General features: G+C 40.2%; 1 protein-coding gene and 1 long non-coding RNA gene across 3 annotated transcripts; both read left to right on the top strand.

Moving 5' to 3' along the window:
• The first annotated feature begins 2,822 nt into the window (after positions 1-2,822).
• LOC137189754 (uncharacterized) lies at positions 2,823-4,776 on the top strand. Its single transcript, XR_010929733.1, has 5 exons — positions 2,823-3,122; positions 3,222-3,572; positions 3,753-3,893; positions 3,992-4,047; positions 4,175-4,776. It is a non-coding gene; the product is annotated as an uncharacterized lncRNA (long non-coding RNA).
• Positions 4,777-15,985: 11,209 nt separating this feature from the next.
• Positions 15,986-18,450, top strand: LOC137189753 (uncharacterized). Of its 2 annotated transcripts, none has more exons than XM_067599813.1 (6): positions 15,986-16,195; positions 16,314-16,613; positions 16,723-17,073; positions 17,257-17,394; positions 17,493-17,548; positions 17,676-18,450. In XM_067599813.1, exons 1-6 carry the CDS (start codon positions 16,153-16,155, stop codon positions 17,805-17,807), a joined length of 1,020 nt encoding a protein of 339 aa, XP_067455914.1. In that variant the 5' UTR covers positions 15,986-16,152; the 3' UTR covers positions 17,808-18,450. The 2 variants fall into 2 exon arrangements, with proteins under 2 accessions (XP_067455914.1, XP_067455913.1); XM_067599812.1 differs by having other exon boundaries at positions 15,997-16,195; positions 17,254-17,394.
• Positions 18,451-19,103: the final 653 nt, after the last annotated feature.

Raw genomic sequence — 19,103 nt, 5'->3', positions numbered from 1 at the left:
GTAAGAGTGCACAGCCTCACTCGTTCAGCTGGCACCCCTGCCTCTCTTCCCACCGTTAGGGAAGCAGATGGGGGGCGGCCTCATTCAACTACGTGCTATGCTAGCCGGGAAAAGCTCAGCGCCAAGACCATGCACGAGTGCCATGTTAGGCACAATGTTGTGAGAAAGAAACACATCCCACCCGACACAGTGACACAGACACAGAGAAGCAGATCTGTCTCTCACTGTGCTCCCTGGCACCATCGATTAGACCAGCTAGCACAGCTCATCTCTCCAGCTAATGGTGATGAGTCTAACGGTGATGCATCTAATGGTGATGCATCTAGCAATGTTACCTCTTCACTGAGGAATAAAGCTTTGTGCACACACATTGGGCGGGGAGAGGACACTACATGTCTACTTGGTGTCAACACTGTCTCCCGCTGATCTTGTCGTCATCCCTCATGGGACCAGCACACACAGCTTATTTCTCGGGTTAATGATGGCGTGGCCCCTTAGGGAGTAAAGCAACAGGCTCGCACACAAACCAAGGAGAGGAGACGTCATGTCTGTTTCACTCAGGGGTGCCGACTTCACGTTAAGAGGCAGCCCTCTGGCAAACGAGTGGGGGCTGCACCCCGAGGTGGTGCAGCAGGTTTGGAACCGGTTCAAGAGAGTGGATGTGGACCTGTTTTCCAGTCCAAACAACACCCACTGCCCGCTCTGGTTCTCCTCCAAGAGGATCCATCCCTGGGGGGGGGGATGCGTTTGCATGTGCGCCTTGGCCGGGAGGCTGCTTTACATCTTTACCCCTCTTTGTCTCATTCCCCCTCTGTTGGAAAGAGTGAGACAAGAGCAGCTGTCAGTCATCCTGATAGCCCTGGACTGCCATTCAGTGCTGTGGTAAGCAGAGATGACCCAGATGTTGGCAGCCCAGCCATGGCCCATCCTTCAAGTTTGGGGGGCTCTGTCGCAGGAGGCCGGCTTGTTAGGTGCACTGCCCACATTGGGCCAATCTCTCGAGACTTGGCTCCTGAGATGGACAGACTGACAGACAGATGGTGCAGACCATCCAGGCGGCGAGAGCAGGATCCACCATTGCTTGCTACAAGCAAAGTGATTGGGATTCAAACGCTGGTAAAGCCTTGCATTAAATAAAGCAGGGGGTTAGTGCAGGTGTGTTACTTTAGATAACAGAGAGATGATGAAATACAATCCTGGAGCTCATTTCACAAAGTGTGCAACATGCAAGCTGAAATTTGCAACATTCCCTCTCTTTAATTTGGACACATTTCACTTATCAAAACAGCGTCATACTTGCGACCCATGCGTGATAACTAAATGTATCTTCAGTTTTGTAAGCAACAAGAATTTGTGTAATGTGATGCAATGATGAAGGATTTTACAGCCCTGGAAGGTTGAGCCAGGTTCAGCTTTTTTGCCAGACCACTTGCGTCAGCACCTTCACAATGGTCTCATTCAAAAGAATGATGGTCTCACCCAGATCCTTGTGGCATCTTCTCTAAGCAACTATCATTAAAAAGCAAAAACCCCTGTCTACTCCTGTAAATGGTTGTGATGATACAATCATGTAATGTTATTGCATTTGCCTTGATGAACAGGTCAAACAGTTGTGCTCAGTTGTGCTCAGACTTCAGACTGAGAGTGGGACAGGAAGAAGAGCCCCTTTTGAATTCACACCATATGCACCAATGCAGCACAACCAGTGACATCGTAGTTTTTATTCCATACATTTGTCGTCCTTGTCAAAACCTCATGCCTACATTACCCACAATGCAAATTGACTTGATTCACTTGACTGTGCAGATCAGGGTGCATTATGCAAATAGTGGTTAATGTAGCCTTTAGCCGCTAGGCTCAAGCAGAGATGAGCAGCTGGCTACAGAGGCCTGGTAAATTCACTTTCTAACTCCACAGCCTGAGAATTTTTTTCATTTTCAAACCTAGTAGTCTTCAGCCCCAACTGATGCTGACTCAAGTGAGATTACTTGAGGTAATTTATGAAACTCTGTGAAGCATCCCCTGCAGCCACAAAACGCTTTTTATACAAACTTTTTTCACACATGAAGTTGTACTCCCCAACACATGTAAACAGACTATGATGTGTAAAATTGGTGGAGTTCCCCTTTAAGGGAAATGGGGCATATTTACTTGATACATGACCCCACAGGATAAAATGATATTTGAGTTGGAGATATTTGTGTGTGGCTTCAACAGCTTGGATGGCATTTTCACACAAGCCTATCAGCAGAAAAGTCCATCTATATATTGACAGTGGGAGATTATTTCACATCAAGATCAAGTGAAATAAGAGTCATGATATTTAAAAAAAAACTTTTTTTTGTTTTTGTACCTTATATTTACAGCAGAGATATTGTAAACAAAAGATCTGTCATGTTTACTGTAAGTGGCAGTTATAGAAACCCACAATGAGAATCAAATATGAGATGAGAGGGGTTCATGCTGGTTTTGTGTCACGTGTTTTGAAAGCTAGTCAAGATTATTTCCACTGTGGTACAGTGAAACATCAACGTAGTGAGAGGCCAATCAGGTTGCTCTGAAATTGTTCCCTCCCACTTGATATGATTACATTAAGGCGAATCCTCTTCTAATACAGTATGATTTAACTGCAGTCTCAAGTGGATTAACAGGAAAATGCTGATCATACTTTGTTTACTGCTGATGCACAGAGTTGGGCGTAAGTATATGTAGAAAGGTCAGATTTACTCCAGATATACAATATATTTAAAGTATTGTCATCCTCTTACAATAACTTAGGAGACAGTGTATATGATTCTTGTTTAATGTCTTCTCAGGATGTGCAGACGATTGGATCTATATGACAAAGTTTGTTGGTGTTGGAAGTTATGTGACAATGACATGTCCCCACAAGACAGCTGAAACCTTGCTTTGGATCAAACTTGTTTCTGAAAATATGCCTCAGGTCTTCGGAAGACCATATGGCTCTGAGGATGATCGTCGCATTACAGCCATAGAAGAACCTGGAAAATTTGTTCTACGTATTACAAATGTAAATCTTAGTGATACTGGAGTTTACTACTGTATGAGAACATCACAACAAGAGTTGATATTTTTGAGAGGAACACATCTAAAAGTTGAAGGTAAATACATCAAAGCGTCTATCGTAATTTACATAAAATTTCCAGACTTGAACATATAAATTAATCTTTGAAGTTTTTATCCTTTTTTCAATTTCCAAGGATCAGGACCACATGCAGATATCACTACAGTCCCTCCATCTGATCCAGTGCGTCCAGGAGACTCTGTGACTCTCCAGTGTTCAGTCCTCTCGGCAAACAAAACATGTCTAGAAGAACACAGTGTTTACTGGTTCAGTGCCAGTTTGGATAAATTTAACGCCGGTTTTATTTATACTCATGAAAACAGTAATGATCGAAGTGAGAAGAGTCTTGACATTCAGTCTTTACAGAAATGCGTCTACGACTTCTCCAGAAACAATGTCAGCAGCTCTGATACTGGGACTCACTACTGTGCTGTGACCACATGTGGGGAGACACTGAGTAGAAATGGAACAAAACTCAACACTGAAGGTAACTGCATCAAACAATATTTCTATCTAATGTGGGAATTACCCTGTTTATGTCTAGTTTGTATCCTTAATGTACTTTAACATCTTATTAAATAACATAAATAATAATTTAAAAAAATAATTAATTACACTTTTATTCGTTCTAAACTTTCATTATTTGCACCTTTTCATACTGTTTCAGCAGTCAACATCTGTGATTTGCAGAAGGACAATACAGTTCTCTTTCTGCTGTGTGCTGCTCTGGCTCTCAGTCTGATTGTTATAGTCATTCTCATTTATTCAATCAAGAAAATCAAGAAAAAATCTTGTGACTGTTGTAACAGTAAGAGAAGTCACTCATACATTGATTAATTAAACATATTTGGCAAAATTAGATTCAAATGATTCATATGAGTGTTGTGTTTTTATTTTATAATACAGCTGCAGTTGATCTGCACACAAATACTGCAGCCAGTGGTGTTCAGCAAAGTTGGCAGGTAAGGTATACAAGCATAAAATGTAGCTGGAAAGCTTATCAGTATGTTTTTCTCTCTAAATAAATTTTGACATCTTCTATTTCACTTTTGACACATATATTTCTTATATGTTTTATATTATACTCAGAGAGACGAGGACTCATTGGTTTATTCTGCACCAGTCTTCATAAGAAAATCTTGCAAATCCAGGACAAGGGATAGAAAAACTGCAGAGGAAGATATTATCTACACTGATGCCAGTGCTCTCAGGTTGAATTAACAGTCTAAACACAAATTTGATGCTGATATAATGTTTGTATGGCACATTGTGTGGGAGATATACTGATGTACACATTCAGCTCTTGAGTTGGTGAATTTTTTTTTTTTTTTGAATAACCTGCAACATGTATTATATTTTCTTTTGCCATTTCATTTATACATGTATATACTGTATATGTTTAAGGAAATGAGTTCTTGGTGATAGATCTATAGAGTAGGTGTCCCACATCTATGAATGTTTGTTTTATTGTGTGAGTTTTTATCAGAGTGTATATCATGTATTTTTAAGTCTATTAATTTCCTCCATGACCCACATCTGTTTCAATGCCATGCCAAAGTATTGCATTAAAATGAATTGGTGGTTGTGTAGATGTGCTTTTATCTTAATTAAGAAATATACATTATGACAACAGATACCAAACTAATGATTAAATTAAGAACACAATGTTTAACCTTTACTGCACTATTCTTTCCCAATGTTCAACACTTTTTTAAATCTTTTTTACATTCTCATCTATCTTAATTTTAGCCATGATGTGTTTATTTTAAAAATCACAATCAGTGTAGTTTGCCTCTAGTTTAATAAAGTTTGACTGACTGACTGAATGTCTTGTTTAATGATGAACTAGTGCAGTGTCTGTTCAGAACGGGCCGATTGCTTGGCTTCCAGCCACTAATTCAAAGCATAGAAAAATGAATACAGTTGATGTGAGGTGAGAATGAGTATATACACCAACAACATGAAAGAACTAACATTAGATTATATACAGATGTTATAAATAATTAATACTCTGATAGTAAATAAATATTCTTTTCTCATTTCAAGTAAAATAAGGGCTGCATTTAAAAATAAAACAATGTGCATCCTAAAATGAAGTGGATCAATCGTATTGGTCTCTTAAAATGTTTCTATTTTCTGTCTGGAAGGCATAGTGGGTATGTTTGCTCCAAAGATTTGTGCTTTGTCTGTCATGGCGCTCCACAATCGCCACATTCTCGGAACATATGAGACAAACTGGTTTTGAACTGCCCGTTGGAAGTATTTACTTTGTTTTAGGCACATAACTACAGTCATTATGTATTTTTTTCTGAGCGCTTCCAAAACGCGGGTGACCTACACTCCACCATGTACCTGAACGCCTCCTGTGTAGACACAACAGTTGACTCACTGCTGCTACTGCTGCTAAATGTGCTGCTCACGCTGTGTTTGCTCAAAGGATTTGTACTTTGTCTGTAGAGGCACTACACAATAGCCACGGTCTTGGAACATATGAGACAAACTGGTTTTGAACTGCCTGTGGAAGTATTTCCTTCATTTTACGCACGTAACAGTCATTGTGTATTATGCAATTCAATGGTAATGATGATAATCCCTGATAATGTGAAGACCGCAAATATTTGGTTTCAATCACTGCTAAGTCTTATGGCTGTACCGGTTACTACCACTCCAAAATACTAAAGCACACTCGGCCTCACTCGACTACGTGACCCTCTTCCTGTGTCGCTATTGATGCACTGAGTTCAGTGTTGGTTTCAGTTCATTTAGATTAACAAATAGACGCAGACAGAATCTAAACCAAAAGTTGCTTCAAACAGTAGCATGCCATTCTCATACATCCATATCTCTACTCTCATCTCCTGGTGTCTGCTCTCTAATATGTGACAGACACATATTAGATAAGACCTGCCCTCTTGAAGCTTAGCAACCTATCACAAATGACAAATGGCAACCTGTGACCATGACATATAAATATGAAAATGGAGCTTATAACTAAATACAGGTAAAAGAAACTGCATTCCTGTAGGCGTTTGTTTGAGTTCAGGTGGTCAGAGTTCAGGGGTTCTTGGTAAATCTGATATTAACTGTACTGAGAAAAACACTGCAGGGTTAATGGTAAACAAGTAATAACCTTCACTAATCTTGTAAGCAGCCTGGATAGTTAGCATATCTGGATAGATAGCATCACAAACTTCTTTAACACATTATGACAGAATAATCAAAGTTATATGTTAACAGTAACCTGCTACATTGATGGTCAGTTGTCCGTGTTGAAACATCCCAGCTCATACTGTTGATACTTGTCATAGGCCTATGTGTATTTGGTTGTTGTTTAGGACCACTGAAAAGTGTCATTAGTTTTTGTCTTTGTAAGGCTGCATTCACACCAAATGTGGCACCTTCCCACAGGGTTGTGCAGAGGTGTGGGCGTGTTTATTTGTGCTTTAGAACTCACGGCTTTGTTCTTGTTACTGCCGCCCCCCTCTTCTCTAGCTCCCTCGACCACTGCTGCTCTCTCTTGCTCCCTCCCTCACTCTCTCTCTCTCTCTCTCTCTCTTTCTCTGTTGTTGCTGCTGTTTTTCCTGCTTTGCCAGATTTGGTGTGATTGCGGCCTAACCCCGTGTCTAGACAGCAAGTGTGTCAGACATGTTTTTCATGCGCATGTAATCTATGCAGCTGTCTGCACCAGCGTTCATTTATGCTTCAAGTCTATTTTCCTCCATTTTACACACATCACCTCCAGTGTAGACACAGATGGAGCACTCGCTGCTTCTGCTGCTCATGCTACGTTTACTGTGTAGACACAGGGTGAAGCTGGACCTCTGGTCTTTGGGGTTTTTGATAGGAACACCTAGTGGGCTTGTGTCACAGTCCAGACTCAATGAGCTAGACAACGACAGAGGAACAAAACACAGGATTATAAGTAATTTGACCCATATGTTTTTCACAACTAAAATAAATATAACTCAAAGTCCTCCTCCACTCAAAAATGTATTTTACTTATTGTTACAGTTGGATGTTTGAACTTCACTGTGCAAAATTATTTATGTGCAGAGTTTGATACTAGAAAGTTTGATACTAGAAAGTTTGATACTAGAAAGCTGTCAGAGGGAGAGTTTCTCTGTGATTAATTAAGAGGAAAGTTTCTCTGTGCTCACCGAAAAAAACTTTCCACTTTCAGTTGATGAATGTGAAAACAGCCACCGGTGAGTCAAACCAATCAGCATCCTATGAGGATTCTTGCATGATTTCATGATCTGGCAAATCCAGCTGCCTTGCAAGGTAAGACAGTTATAAGCAGTGATAGACAGATGGTTCATCCTATCAACTGCCAAGTATTTTTTCAAAGTGCCTGCCCTTTTCCAAACAGTTTCCAGGGACGACTTCTCAGATGGTTCTGTGTACAAACCATCTGGCACGCAAGGTTGTGTTCCTGTAGGTAAGGAGATGCATGTCTGTTGATAGATTTGTATGTGAGTAACAAGACTTTGTAGTCAACCCTTAAGGAGACAGGGAGTCAGTGCAGTGAAAAAAGAATTGGTGTTATATTTTCGTGTATTCGCACTCTCATCTGGCAGCACTGTTCTGAATGTACTGGAGCCTCTGGATGCTCCTGCCAGGGATCCCTGTTAAGAGTGCAATGCCGTATTGCAGTCTTGAGGAGATAAAGGTCAGGACAAGTTTCTCTGCATCTTACAGGGTTAGAGAGGGGCAGAGTTTAGAGAGATTTCTGAGATGGTAGAAAGAAGTTTTGCACAGACGTCTTAAATGGTCATCAAAAGTCAGCTGAGGGTCAGACCTAACACCCAGATTAGTGACTGAGGAGGAAAGGGGGATGTCCTGGCTGTCAGGTGAGATGATGTATGGGGGATGACTGAATCTGGTGTGGAGAGCCAATAAAGAGAGCTGCAGTTTTGCTGCTTTTTAACTGGAGGAAATTTCCGCTCAAACAAGTGTTGACAAGATATCTATCTTCTCCATAAATGCCCTTGTTTGAGCGTCGTCTGTAGGTACTCTATTCATTATATGGTGATTTTGTGATTTGCTTTTTCTACGATTAGTTTACTGCTAACCAAGCTACCCATTACACTAGCTGGAATTTTTAAATGTGGGAGTTGTAATCATCATGATAATGTTGTGAAAACCAATCATTTTTAAGATGGGAGTACATCTTACACATATCAAATGAGACACTTTGCCAATTGCAACACTACACATGTTGTTTATTGACTGGAGTGCCCCTGTGATTGTTTCTATGTAGGATGAACATAAAGAGGACTAAAAGACAGAATTGCTGAACAGAAAAATGCAGAAAATAAGCACAAAAAATGTTGATTATGCCATGGCTTCACATTATGTGTGAACGCGACATGGCAACCCCAATACACTGAGAGTCATGGTGTTAGAAGTCATTGAAAAAGACATTATAGGAGGCAACCCACCAAAAAAACTACTCCAACACAAGACGTTTTGCACTGTACACCTGAAAGCAACTAAGTACACCGGTCCCAATGATTACTTCAGGATCATATATATAAATTCACACACACACAACACAGTGAATTTGTGTGTGAATTTTGATATATACATATATATATATATATATAGAGAGAGAGAGAGAGAGAGAGAGAGAGAGAGAGAGAGAGAGAGAGAGAGAGAGAGAGAGAGAGAGTAGACAGAGAGATTGGTGAATTTATCATGTGTACATATGGATTAACTCAACTTTGACTTGGTAGCCACTCCTTCCCTTCCTTTCATCTCCCTTCCCTCCCCTTTCTGTTCCCTCCTTCCCTCTGCTGTCTATTGATCATGCATCACTTCCTTGTTTTTGGCTTGCACATTTATAGAGAACTATCCTCCCACTCAACTCATTACTGTAATACACTATAGGTGTGTAAGCTACTGCTGACAATGACCCTGATAAAGGTCGACCCTATGTGGGTCACAAAACATATCCCAGACTATATCCCACCCATGTATTTCCCAACTGCACTATATAACAACGTGACTTTATAATGAGCTTTCATTTTCTGCACAGACTGAAGGTGGAGATGATCTGAACTATGCTGGGTTGCATTTCTCTAAAACAAAAGCTACAAGAGGTTGGAAGAAAAAAGAGTTGACTGATGAAAGTGTTTACGCTCAAGTTAAACGCTGACAACTTGAGGTTTGGTTAACAGGACTGACCTTTGACGGTCTATGTAAATAAATGTATTGGATTTCCTTCTAACTTTGTTGAGAGTGAGCATACATATATAAGTGCCCATATGCCTTTATGCATGTATACATATAGGCACATATCTTCATTTAGATGCCTATACATATATGCATATACATATCTAAATATATACATGCTCACATAATTGCTTTTTATGTTCTATGTTGTGTATTTACATTGTGGGGTGCTGTCCTAGAAATATTTACTCCATGTCCATTGTTTTATGAAAGAATAAATGTACATATTTGTTGATTTTTGAAACTTGTTTAGGCTGATTACAGCCTACAATGTTTTTGTTTCACATTATTGCATTCTACTTTCTATATCAATTATACACATATAATTTGCAGCATATAGGATGTTACACAAAAAAGAGACACAATATTTAAGGCAGAGGTTGTCACTTCAGCTTTAAAATGCTTCATCTGTGTTGCAAGTTGTTTATTTGTTCAGGTTTGGAGGCAGTAACTACAGTAACTTATAGTGCAATAAAATGGGATATAAAATGGCATAAGTATGTAGAAAGGTCAGATTTACTCCAGATATGTATTTAAAGTATTGTCATCCTTTTACAGAGGGCGAGACAGAGAGAGAGAGAGAAAGAGAGAGATAGCATTAGAAGGTGTATATGTTTCTTGTTTAATGTCTTCTAAAGGAGCAATCATTTGTGTAACATGATATGATGAAGGATTTACTGCTCCGGAAGGTTGAGCTAGATTCTTCTTTTTTGCCAGAGCACTTGCATCAGCACCCTCACAATGGTCCCATTCAAAAGAATAATGGTCACTGGTCTCACTCAGATCCACCTTCTCTTAGCAACTATCAATAAAAAGCAAAAACCTCTGTCTACTTCTGTAAATGGTTGTGATGATACAATCGTGTATTGTTACTGCACTTGCTTTGGTGAACATGTAAAACAGTTGTGCTCAAGCCCAGCTTCCTGAGATTTCAGACTGAGAGTGACACAGGAAGAAGGGCCCCTTTTGAATTCACACCTTATTTTTAAAGCCCAACCACAACAATGCTAAACTTTCCATACATTGTTTCTTTCAGTAAACAGATTGTTACTAAGTGTATGTGTGTGTGTGTGTGTGTGTGTGTGCATGTGTGTCCATGCACGAAGAGAAAGTATAAAGTACATAGCAGGACACAAAGCACATAGTACAAGTACAAAGTATTCATCACAGGGCTTTTGAATTTTGTAACTGTTACTTCTCTTCCGTGCACTCTCTATATATTTCACTGTGTATTTGTCTTATGCAGTGTCCAGGAATCCTTAATTTGACTGTAAGGTCATTTTTTGATGCCAGAGCTCTTTGTGTTGTTGTGCTGGAGAGCAATGTGTGTTCCTGTTTCTGTTCTAAGTAGGTTGCTATGTTAATTAAGTTGGTATTTTTACTGTAGGTGAAAAGCTTCTTTTTTGTCGTAGTCTCTCTGTCATAAACATGCTGCCTCACAGCAGCAAGGTCTTGAGTTCACATTTCGGCCCTGATTCTTTATTCACTGAATTTAATTGTGATTTCTCCCAGGTTCTCTGCCCTCCCTTAGATCAAAACATGCAGTTGCCTAACCTTTACCATGTCTTAAACCGTGTTGGGCAAGTTACTGAAAAATAGTAATTAGTTACACTTACTTCTCTCAAAAAGTAATTGAATTACTTTACCAATTACTGCATATGAAAAGTAATTAGTTAGAAGGGAACGTATCTTTTGTGCTACTTTTAACGCAAAAGTGTAATGCATCCCAAAATCTCAGATTTCAATCCGCTTTGTTTTCACCACAGCCCCAAATCAGTTCAGTTCAATCCTATTTAATTTCACAAATACAAAAGAATGGCAACTCAAAAGTCCACTCTGGGTTTTACCGCAGATCCACAACTCAAACCAGGAATAGCAGCAGCATTTCAGTGCCAGGTATTATTTACAATACATAATGTTATAACTCCAGACACAAGGCTTCTGTTTTATCACAAGTTGGCTACAATGACATGGACTTTACAACCCAGCTCTGAGACAAGGAAAGGTCAGATGATGTCGTGTTTGTGTTGTGTGTGTGTTTGTCTGCGTTTGTCCACAAAGTCTGCCCGGAACTTGGGTGTCATGATTGATGACCAACTAACCTTTAAGGTTCACGTGGCTTCAGTCACTCGATTGTGTTGATTTGCCCTGTACAACATCAGGAAGATCAGACCCTACCTGTCTGAGCTTGCAGCACAACTCTTGGTACAGGTTCTCGTAATATCTGGTATTGACTACTGCAACTCCTTACTGGCAGGCCTCCCTTCATGTACACTCAAACCTCTGCAGATGATCTAGAATGCAGCAAGCTATAATAGCAGGCTAAGTTTAGTTGAACAAATTGACTGTTTTAGTTACTTGTTAATGGGCTCGTGTCTGAAAATGTGTATTTTATGTGTGTTTTCAATGATGCAACCATAGATGAAGTATACACTGAAGTATACTTCAGCAAGACAATCGTGTGATGCAGTCACATGACTGTATCGGTGCTTCAAGAGGCTGGAAGAGGCCTTCTTCTAGCCAGAGAGGTGACGAGGTGTATCGCCGCAACACCATGGCAAGGAGGAGAGCACCGTCAGCACCATCAGCCACCTCCCAGACCACCTCAGCAGAGACACCGCAGCACTGGCCCTCCTGTAACCGTGGAGCGGCCCATGCCAGAATGAAAAACGCCGGCAGTCCCACGCAGAAGCCCTGCATGTAGGGAGAGCAGCAGCACTGAAGTGACTGTTAGTGGGAAAAAGCATCATATCAGCACGGGTTATGTTCAACAGCGCCCCCCTGAATGTGTCAGTGGAGTTCACTGGCCCCTCCCACCACTGTTCATGTTCATGTGTTCTGCTGTGTTGAAAATGTTTTAATAAAACAAATGACATTTTCCATCAAAGAGCAAAATCCTCCACCCTTCCCTCTACCACCTCTCAGGCCCTCCATGACACTGTGATGATAGCGGCCCAGCCTGCTTCATCCAGCTGATCACAGAGGCTGTGTAAGAGTGCACAGCCTCACTCGTTCAGCTGGCACCCCTGCCTCTCTTCCCACCGTTAGGGAAGCAGATGGGGGGCGGCCTCATTCAACTACGTGCTATGCTAGCCGGGAAAAGCTCAGCGCCAAGACCATGCACGAGTGCTATATTAGGCACGATGTTGTGAGAAAGAAACACATCCCACCCGACACAGTGACACAGAGAAGCAGATCTGTCTCTCGCTGTGCTCCCTGGCATCATCAATTAGACCAGCTAGCACAGCTCATCTCTCCAGCTAATGGTGATGAGTCTAACGGTGATGCATCTAATGGTGATGCATCTAGCAATGTTACCTCTTCACTGAGGAATAAAGCTTTGTGCACACTCATTGGGCGGGGAGAGGACACTACATGTCTACTTAGTGTCAACACTGTCTCCCGCTGATCTTGTCGTCATCCCTCATGGGACCAGCACACACAGCTTATTTCTCGGGTTAATGACGGCGTGGCCAGCAGCATTATCTCACCCTTAAGGAGTAAAGCAACAGGCTCGCACACAAACCAAGGAGAGGAGACGTCATGTCTGTTTCACTCAGGGGTGCCGACTTCACGTTAAGAGGCAGCCCTCTGGCAAACGAGTGGGGGCAGATTTGGAACCGGTTCAGGAGAGTGGATGTGGACCTGTTTTCAAGTTGAAACAACACCCACTGCCCACTCTGGTTCTCCTCCAAGAGGATCCATCCCTGGGGGGGGGGGTGCGTTTGCAAGTGCGCCTTGGCCGAGAGGCTGCTTTACATCTTTACTCCTCTTTGTCTCATTCCCCCTCTGTTGGAAAGAGTGAGACAAGAGCAGCTGTCAGTCATCCTGATAGCCCTGGACTGACTCCATTCAGTGCTGTGGTAAGCAGAGATGACCCAGATGTTGGCAGCCCAGCCCTGGCCCATCCTTCAAGTTTGGGGGGCTCTGTCGCAGGAGGCCGGCTTGATAGGTGCGCTGCCCACATTGGGCCAATCTCTCGAGACTTGGCTCCTGAGAGGGACAGACTGACAGACAGATGGTGAAGACCAGTCCAGGCAGCGAGAGCAGGATCCACCATTGCTTGCTACAAGCAAAGTGATTGGGATTCAAACGCTGGTATGAGTAAAGGAGATTAGACCTCCTGACATGTGCAGTGAGAAAGGTTTTCTACAATATCTGGTTGAAAAGGGGCTGATTCATGCCACTGTTTAAGTATATGCAACAGCTGTTTCCTCCTGTCATGAGGGTTTTTGGGAGTTAGGAGACAACACTTGGTGATGACAGCTTTGCTGATTATACTGACTTCAGCTAAGAGAGTTATTATGACCGTGTATTTTACCTTTTGGTTCCATGGTTTTATGAAGGGTAAGTGAAGTGGAGGTGCTTGATATTGAAGATGTGCCAGTAAGTGGGCATTCATACCGAAAACAGCCTTGCATTAAAAAAAAAAGCAGGGGGTTAGTGCAGGTGTGTTGCTTTAGATAACAGAGAGATGATGAAATACAATCCTGGAGCTCATTTCACAAAGTGTGCAATATGCAAGCTGAAATTTGCAACAATCCCTCTCTTTAATTTGAACACATTTCACTTATCAAAACACCGTCATACTTGCGACCCATGCGTGATGACTAAATATATCTTCAATTTTGTAAGCAACAAGAATTTGTGTAATGTGATGCAATGATGAAGGATTTTACAGCCCTGGAAGGTTGAGCCAGGTTCAGCTTTTTTGCCAGACCACTTGCATCAGCACCTTCACAATGGTCTCATTCAAAAGAATGATGGTCTCATCCAGATCCTTGTGGCATCTTCTCACAGCAACTATCATTAAAAAGCAAAAACCCCTGTCTACTCCTGTAAATGGTTGTGATGATACAATCATGTAATGTTATTGCATTTGCATTGATGAACAGGTCAAACAGTTGTGCTCAGTTGTGCTCAGACTTCAGACTGAGAGTGGGACAGGAAGAAGAGCCCCTTTTGAATTCACACCTTATTTTAAAAGCCGAACCACAATAATACTAAACTCCCTATACATTGTTCCAGTAAACAAACTGTAACTAAGTGTGTGTGTGTGTGTGTGTGTTTGTGTGTGTTTGTGTGTGTTTGTGTGTGTGTATGTGGTTGTGCATGCGTGCGCAAGGGTAAAGTATAAAGTACAAAGCAGGACACAAAGCACATAAAAGTATTCATCACAGGACTTTTGAATTTTGTAACTGTTACTTCTCCTCTGTGCACTCTCTCTGTATGTCACTGTGTATTTGTCTTATGCAGTGTCAGTGTGACTGTAAGGTCAAAGAGAGAGCAATGTGTGTTCCTGTTCTGACTAGGGTGTTCACCAGTGGGGTAGCCAAGGTTTTCTTTATGTTAATTAAGTTGGTATTTTTACTGTAAGTGAAAAGCTTCTAGTCTAGTCTCTCTGTCATAAACATGCTGCCTCACAGCAGCAAGGTCTTGAGTTCACATTTCGGCCCTGATTCTTTATTCGCTGAATTTAATTGGGCTTTCTCCCAGGTTCACCTCCCTCTCTCAGATCAAAACATGCAGTTACTTCACCTTAACCATGTTGTAACCATGCTGTAAAAAAATGGCATCGAACATTTGAAGTCAACATTGTCTTCATCATTGATGTAATCTTGGGTGTTTGTGAAAAGACTCAAAATCAAGACAATAAATTCAGACAATCTATTTCAGGGATTTTAGAAACCAGGTCACATCCCCCCATAAATATGGTAGTGCTACAGTGAATGACAGTGAGACAGAGCAAGATGTACAAAACAGTACAATGTGCTATATTGTGCTAAAAGAGTAATCCACTGATTTAGTATTGCACTCATAACATTATCAGACTCTCGACGGATAGTTAAAAAAAAGGATGACAATTGATGCAGCACAACCAGAGACATCGTATTTTTTATTCCATACATTTGTCGTCCTTGTCAAAACCTCATGCCTACATTACCCACAATGCAAATTGACTTGATTCACTTGACTGTGCAGATCAGGGTGCATTATGCAAGTAGTGGTTAATGTAGCCTTTAGCCGCTAGGCTCAAGCAGAGATGAGCAGCTGGCTACAGAGGCCTGGTAAACTCACTTCTTTCTAACTCCACAGCCTGAGAATTTTTTCATTTTCAAACCTAGTAGTCTTCAGCCCCAACTGATGCTGACTTAAGTGACATTACTTGAGGTAATTTATGAAACTCTGTGAAGCATCCCCTGCAGCCACAAAATGCTTTTTATACAAACTTTTTTCACTCATGAAGTAGTACTCCCCAACACATGTAAAACAGACTTTGATGTGTAAAATTGGTGGAGTTCCCCTTTAAGGGAAATGGGGCACATATACTTGATATATGACCCCACAGGATAAAATGATATTTAAGTTGGAGATATTTGTGTGTGGCTTCAACAGCTTGGATGGCATTTTCACACAAGCCTATCAGCAGAAAAGTCCATCTATATATTGACAGTGGGAGATTATTTCACATCAAGATCAAGTGAAATAAGAGCCATGATATTTAAAAAAAACTTTATTTTGTTTTTGTACCTTATATTTACAGCAGAGATATTGTAAACAAAAGATCTGTCATGTTTACTGTAAGTGGCAGTTATAGAAACCCACAATGAGAATCAAATATGAGATGAGAGGGGTTCATGCTGGTTTTGTGTCACGTGTTTTGAAAGGTAGTCAAGATTATTTCCACTGTGGTACAGTGAAACATCAACGTAGTGAGAGGCCAATCAGGTTGCTCTGAAATTGTTCCCTCCCACTTGATATGATTACATTAAGGCGAATCCTCTTCTAATACAGTATGATTTAACTGCAGTCTCAAGTGGATTAACAGGAAAATGCTGATCATACTTTATTTACTGCTGATGCACAGAGTTGGGCGTAAGTATATATAGAAAGGTCAGATTTACTCCAGATAAACAGTATATTTAAAGTATTGTCATCATCTTACAGTAACTTAGGAGACAGTGTATATGATTCTTGTTTAATGTCTTCTCAGGATGTGTAGACGATTGGATCTATGAGACACAGACTGTTCATGTTGGAAATGATGTGACAATGACATGTCCCCGCAAGTTAGCTGAAACCTTGCTTTGGATCAAACTTGTGTCTGAAAATGTGCCTCAGGTCTTAGCAGGAACGAATGGCTTTGATTATCTATATACAGCCAAAGAAGAACCTGGAAAATTTGCTCTGCGTATTACTCCAGCAAAGCTTAGTGATACTGGAGTTTACTATTGTGTGAGAACATCACAACAACAGTTGATATTTTTGAAAAGAACATATCTAAAAGTTGAAGGTAAATACATCAAAGCGTCTATCGTAATTTACATATAATTTCCAGACTTGAACATATAAATTATTAATTTTGTTAATTTGAAGTTTTTATCCTTTTTTCAATTTCCAAGGACCAAGACCAAATACAGATATCACTACAGTTCCTCCATCTGATCCAGTGCGTCCAGGAGACTCTGTGACTCTCCAGTGTTCAGTCCTCTCGGCAAACAAAACATGTCTAGAAGAACACAGTGTTTACTGGTTCAGTGCCAGTTTGGATAAATTTAACGCCAGTTTTATTTATACTCATGAAAACAGTAATGATCAAAGTGAGAAGAGTCTTGACATTGAGTCTTTACAGAAATGCGTCTACGACTTCTCAGGGAACAATGTCAGCAGCTCTGATACTGGGACTCACTACTGTGCTGTGACCACATGTGGGGAGACACTGAGTAGAAATGGAACAAAACTCAACACTGAAGGTAACTGCATCAAACAATATTTCTATCTAATGTGGGAATTACCCTATTTATGTCTAGTTTGTATCCTTAATGTACTTCAACATCTTATTAAATAACATAAATAATAATTTAAAAAAATAATTAATTACACTTTTATTCGTTCTAAACTTTCATTATTTGCTCCTTTTCATACTGTTTCAGCAGTCAACATCTGTGATTTGCAGAAGGACAATACAGTTCTCTTTCTGCTGTGTGCTGCTCTGGCTCTCAGTCTGATTGTTATAGTCGTTCTCATTTATTCAATCAAGAAAATCAAGAAAAAATCTTGTGACTGTTGTAACGGTAAGAGAAGTCACTCATACATTGATTAATCAAACATATTTGGCAAAATTACATTCAAATGATTCATATGAGTGTTGTGTTTTTATTTTATAATACAGCTGCAGTTGATCTGCACACAAATACTGCAGCCAGTGGTGTTCAGCAACGTTGGCAGGTAAGGTATACAAGCATAAAATGTAGCTGGAAAGCTTATCAGTATGTTTTTCTTTCTAAATAAATTTTGACATCTTCTATTTCACTTTTGACACATATATTTTTTATATGTTTTATATTATACTCAGAGAGACGAGGACTCATTGGTTTATTCTGCACCAGCCTTCACAAGCAAGAAATGCAAATCCAGGACAAGGGATAGAAAAACTGCAGAGGAAGATATCATCTACACTGATGCCAGTGCTCTCAGGTTGAATTAACAGTCTAAACACAAATATGATGCTGATATAATGTTTATATGGCACATTGTATGGGAGATATACTGATGTACACATTTCAGCTGTTGAGTTGGTGATTTTTTTTTTTTGTTGATAATCTGCAACATGTATTATATTTACTTTTGCCATTTCATTTATACATGTATATACTGTATATGTTTAAGGAAATGAGTTCTTGGTGATAGACCTATAGAGTAGGTGTCCCACATCTATGAATGCTTGTTTTATTGTGTGAGTTTTTATCAGAGTGTATATCATGTATTTTTAAGTCTATTCATTTCCTCCATGACCCACATCTGTTTCAATGCCATGCCAAAGTATTGCATCAAAATGAATTGGTGGTTGTGTAGATGTGCTTTCTTCTTAATTAAGAAATATACATTATGACAACAGATACCAAACTAATGATTAAATTAAGAACACAACGTTTAACCTTTACTGCACTATTCTTTCCCGATGTTCAACACTTTTTTAAATCTTTTTTACATTCTCATCTATCTTAATTTTAGCCATGATGTGTTTATTTTAAAAATCACAATCAGTGTAGTTTGCCTCTAGTTTAATAAAGTTTGACTGACTGACTGAATGTCTTGTTTAATGATGAACTAGTGCAGTGTCTGTTCAGAACGGGCCGATTGCATGGCTTCCAGTCGCTAATTCAAAGCATAGAAAAATTAATACAGTTGATGTGAGGTGTGAATGAGTATATACACCAACAACATGAAAGAACTAACATTATATTATATACAGATGTTATAAATAATTAATACTCTGACAGTTAATAGATATTTTTTTCTCATTTCAAGTAAAATAAGGGCTGCATTTAAAAAATAAAACAATGTGCATCCTAAAATGAAGTGGATCAATCGTATTGGTCTCTTAAAATGTTTCTATTTTCTGTCTGGAAGGCATAGTGGGTATGTTTGCTCCAAAGATTTGTGCTTTGTCTGTTGGGGCTCTCCACAATCGCCACATTCTCGGATCATATGAGACAAACTGGCTTTGAACTGCCCGTTGGAAGTATTTACTTTGTTTTACGCGCATAACTACAGTCATTATGTATTGTGTTCTGAGCGCTTCCAAAACGCGGGTGACCTACACTCCACCATGTACCTGAACGCCTCCTGTGTAGACACAACAGTTGACTCACTGCTGCTACTGCTGCTGCTAAATGTGCTGCTCACGCTGTGTTTGCTCAAAAGATTTGTACTTTGTCTGTAGAGGCACTTCACAATAGCCACGGTCTTGGAACATATGAGACAAACTGGTTTTGAACTG

This window comes from Thunnus thynnus, chromosome 9, assembly GCF_963924715.1.
Source record: "Thunnus thynnus chromosome 9, fThuThy2.1, whole genome shotgun sequence".
NCBI classification, from domain to species: domain Eukaryota; kingdom Metazoa; phylum Chordata; class Actinopteri; order Scombriformes; family Scombridae; genus Thunnus; species Thunnus thynnus.
The sequence above is the reverse complement of the archived record's forward strand: the minus strand, read 5'-3'. Positions and strand labels throughout refer to the sequence as shown.

Bases quoted from the DNA above. Each gene is read 5' to 3' on its own strand.
- LOC137189753 (XM_067599812.1), top strand. From the start codon at position 16,153: ATGCTGATCATACTTTATTTACTGCTGATGCACAGAGTTGGGC. The intron at 16,196-16,313 runs GTAAGTATATAT...ATGTCTTCTCAG, and splicing joins GCTGATGCACAGAGTTGGGC to GATGTGTAGACGATTGGATC. The intron at 16,614-16,722 runs GTAAATACATCA...TCAATTTCCAAG, and splicing joins AACATATCTAAAAGTTGAAG to GACCAAGACCAAATACAGAT.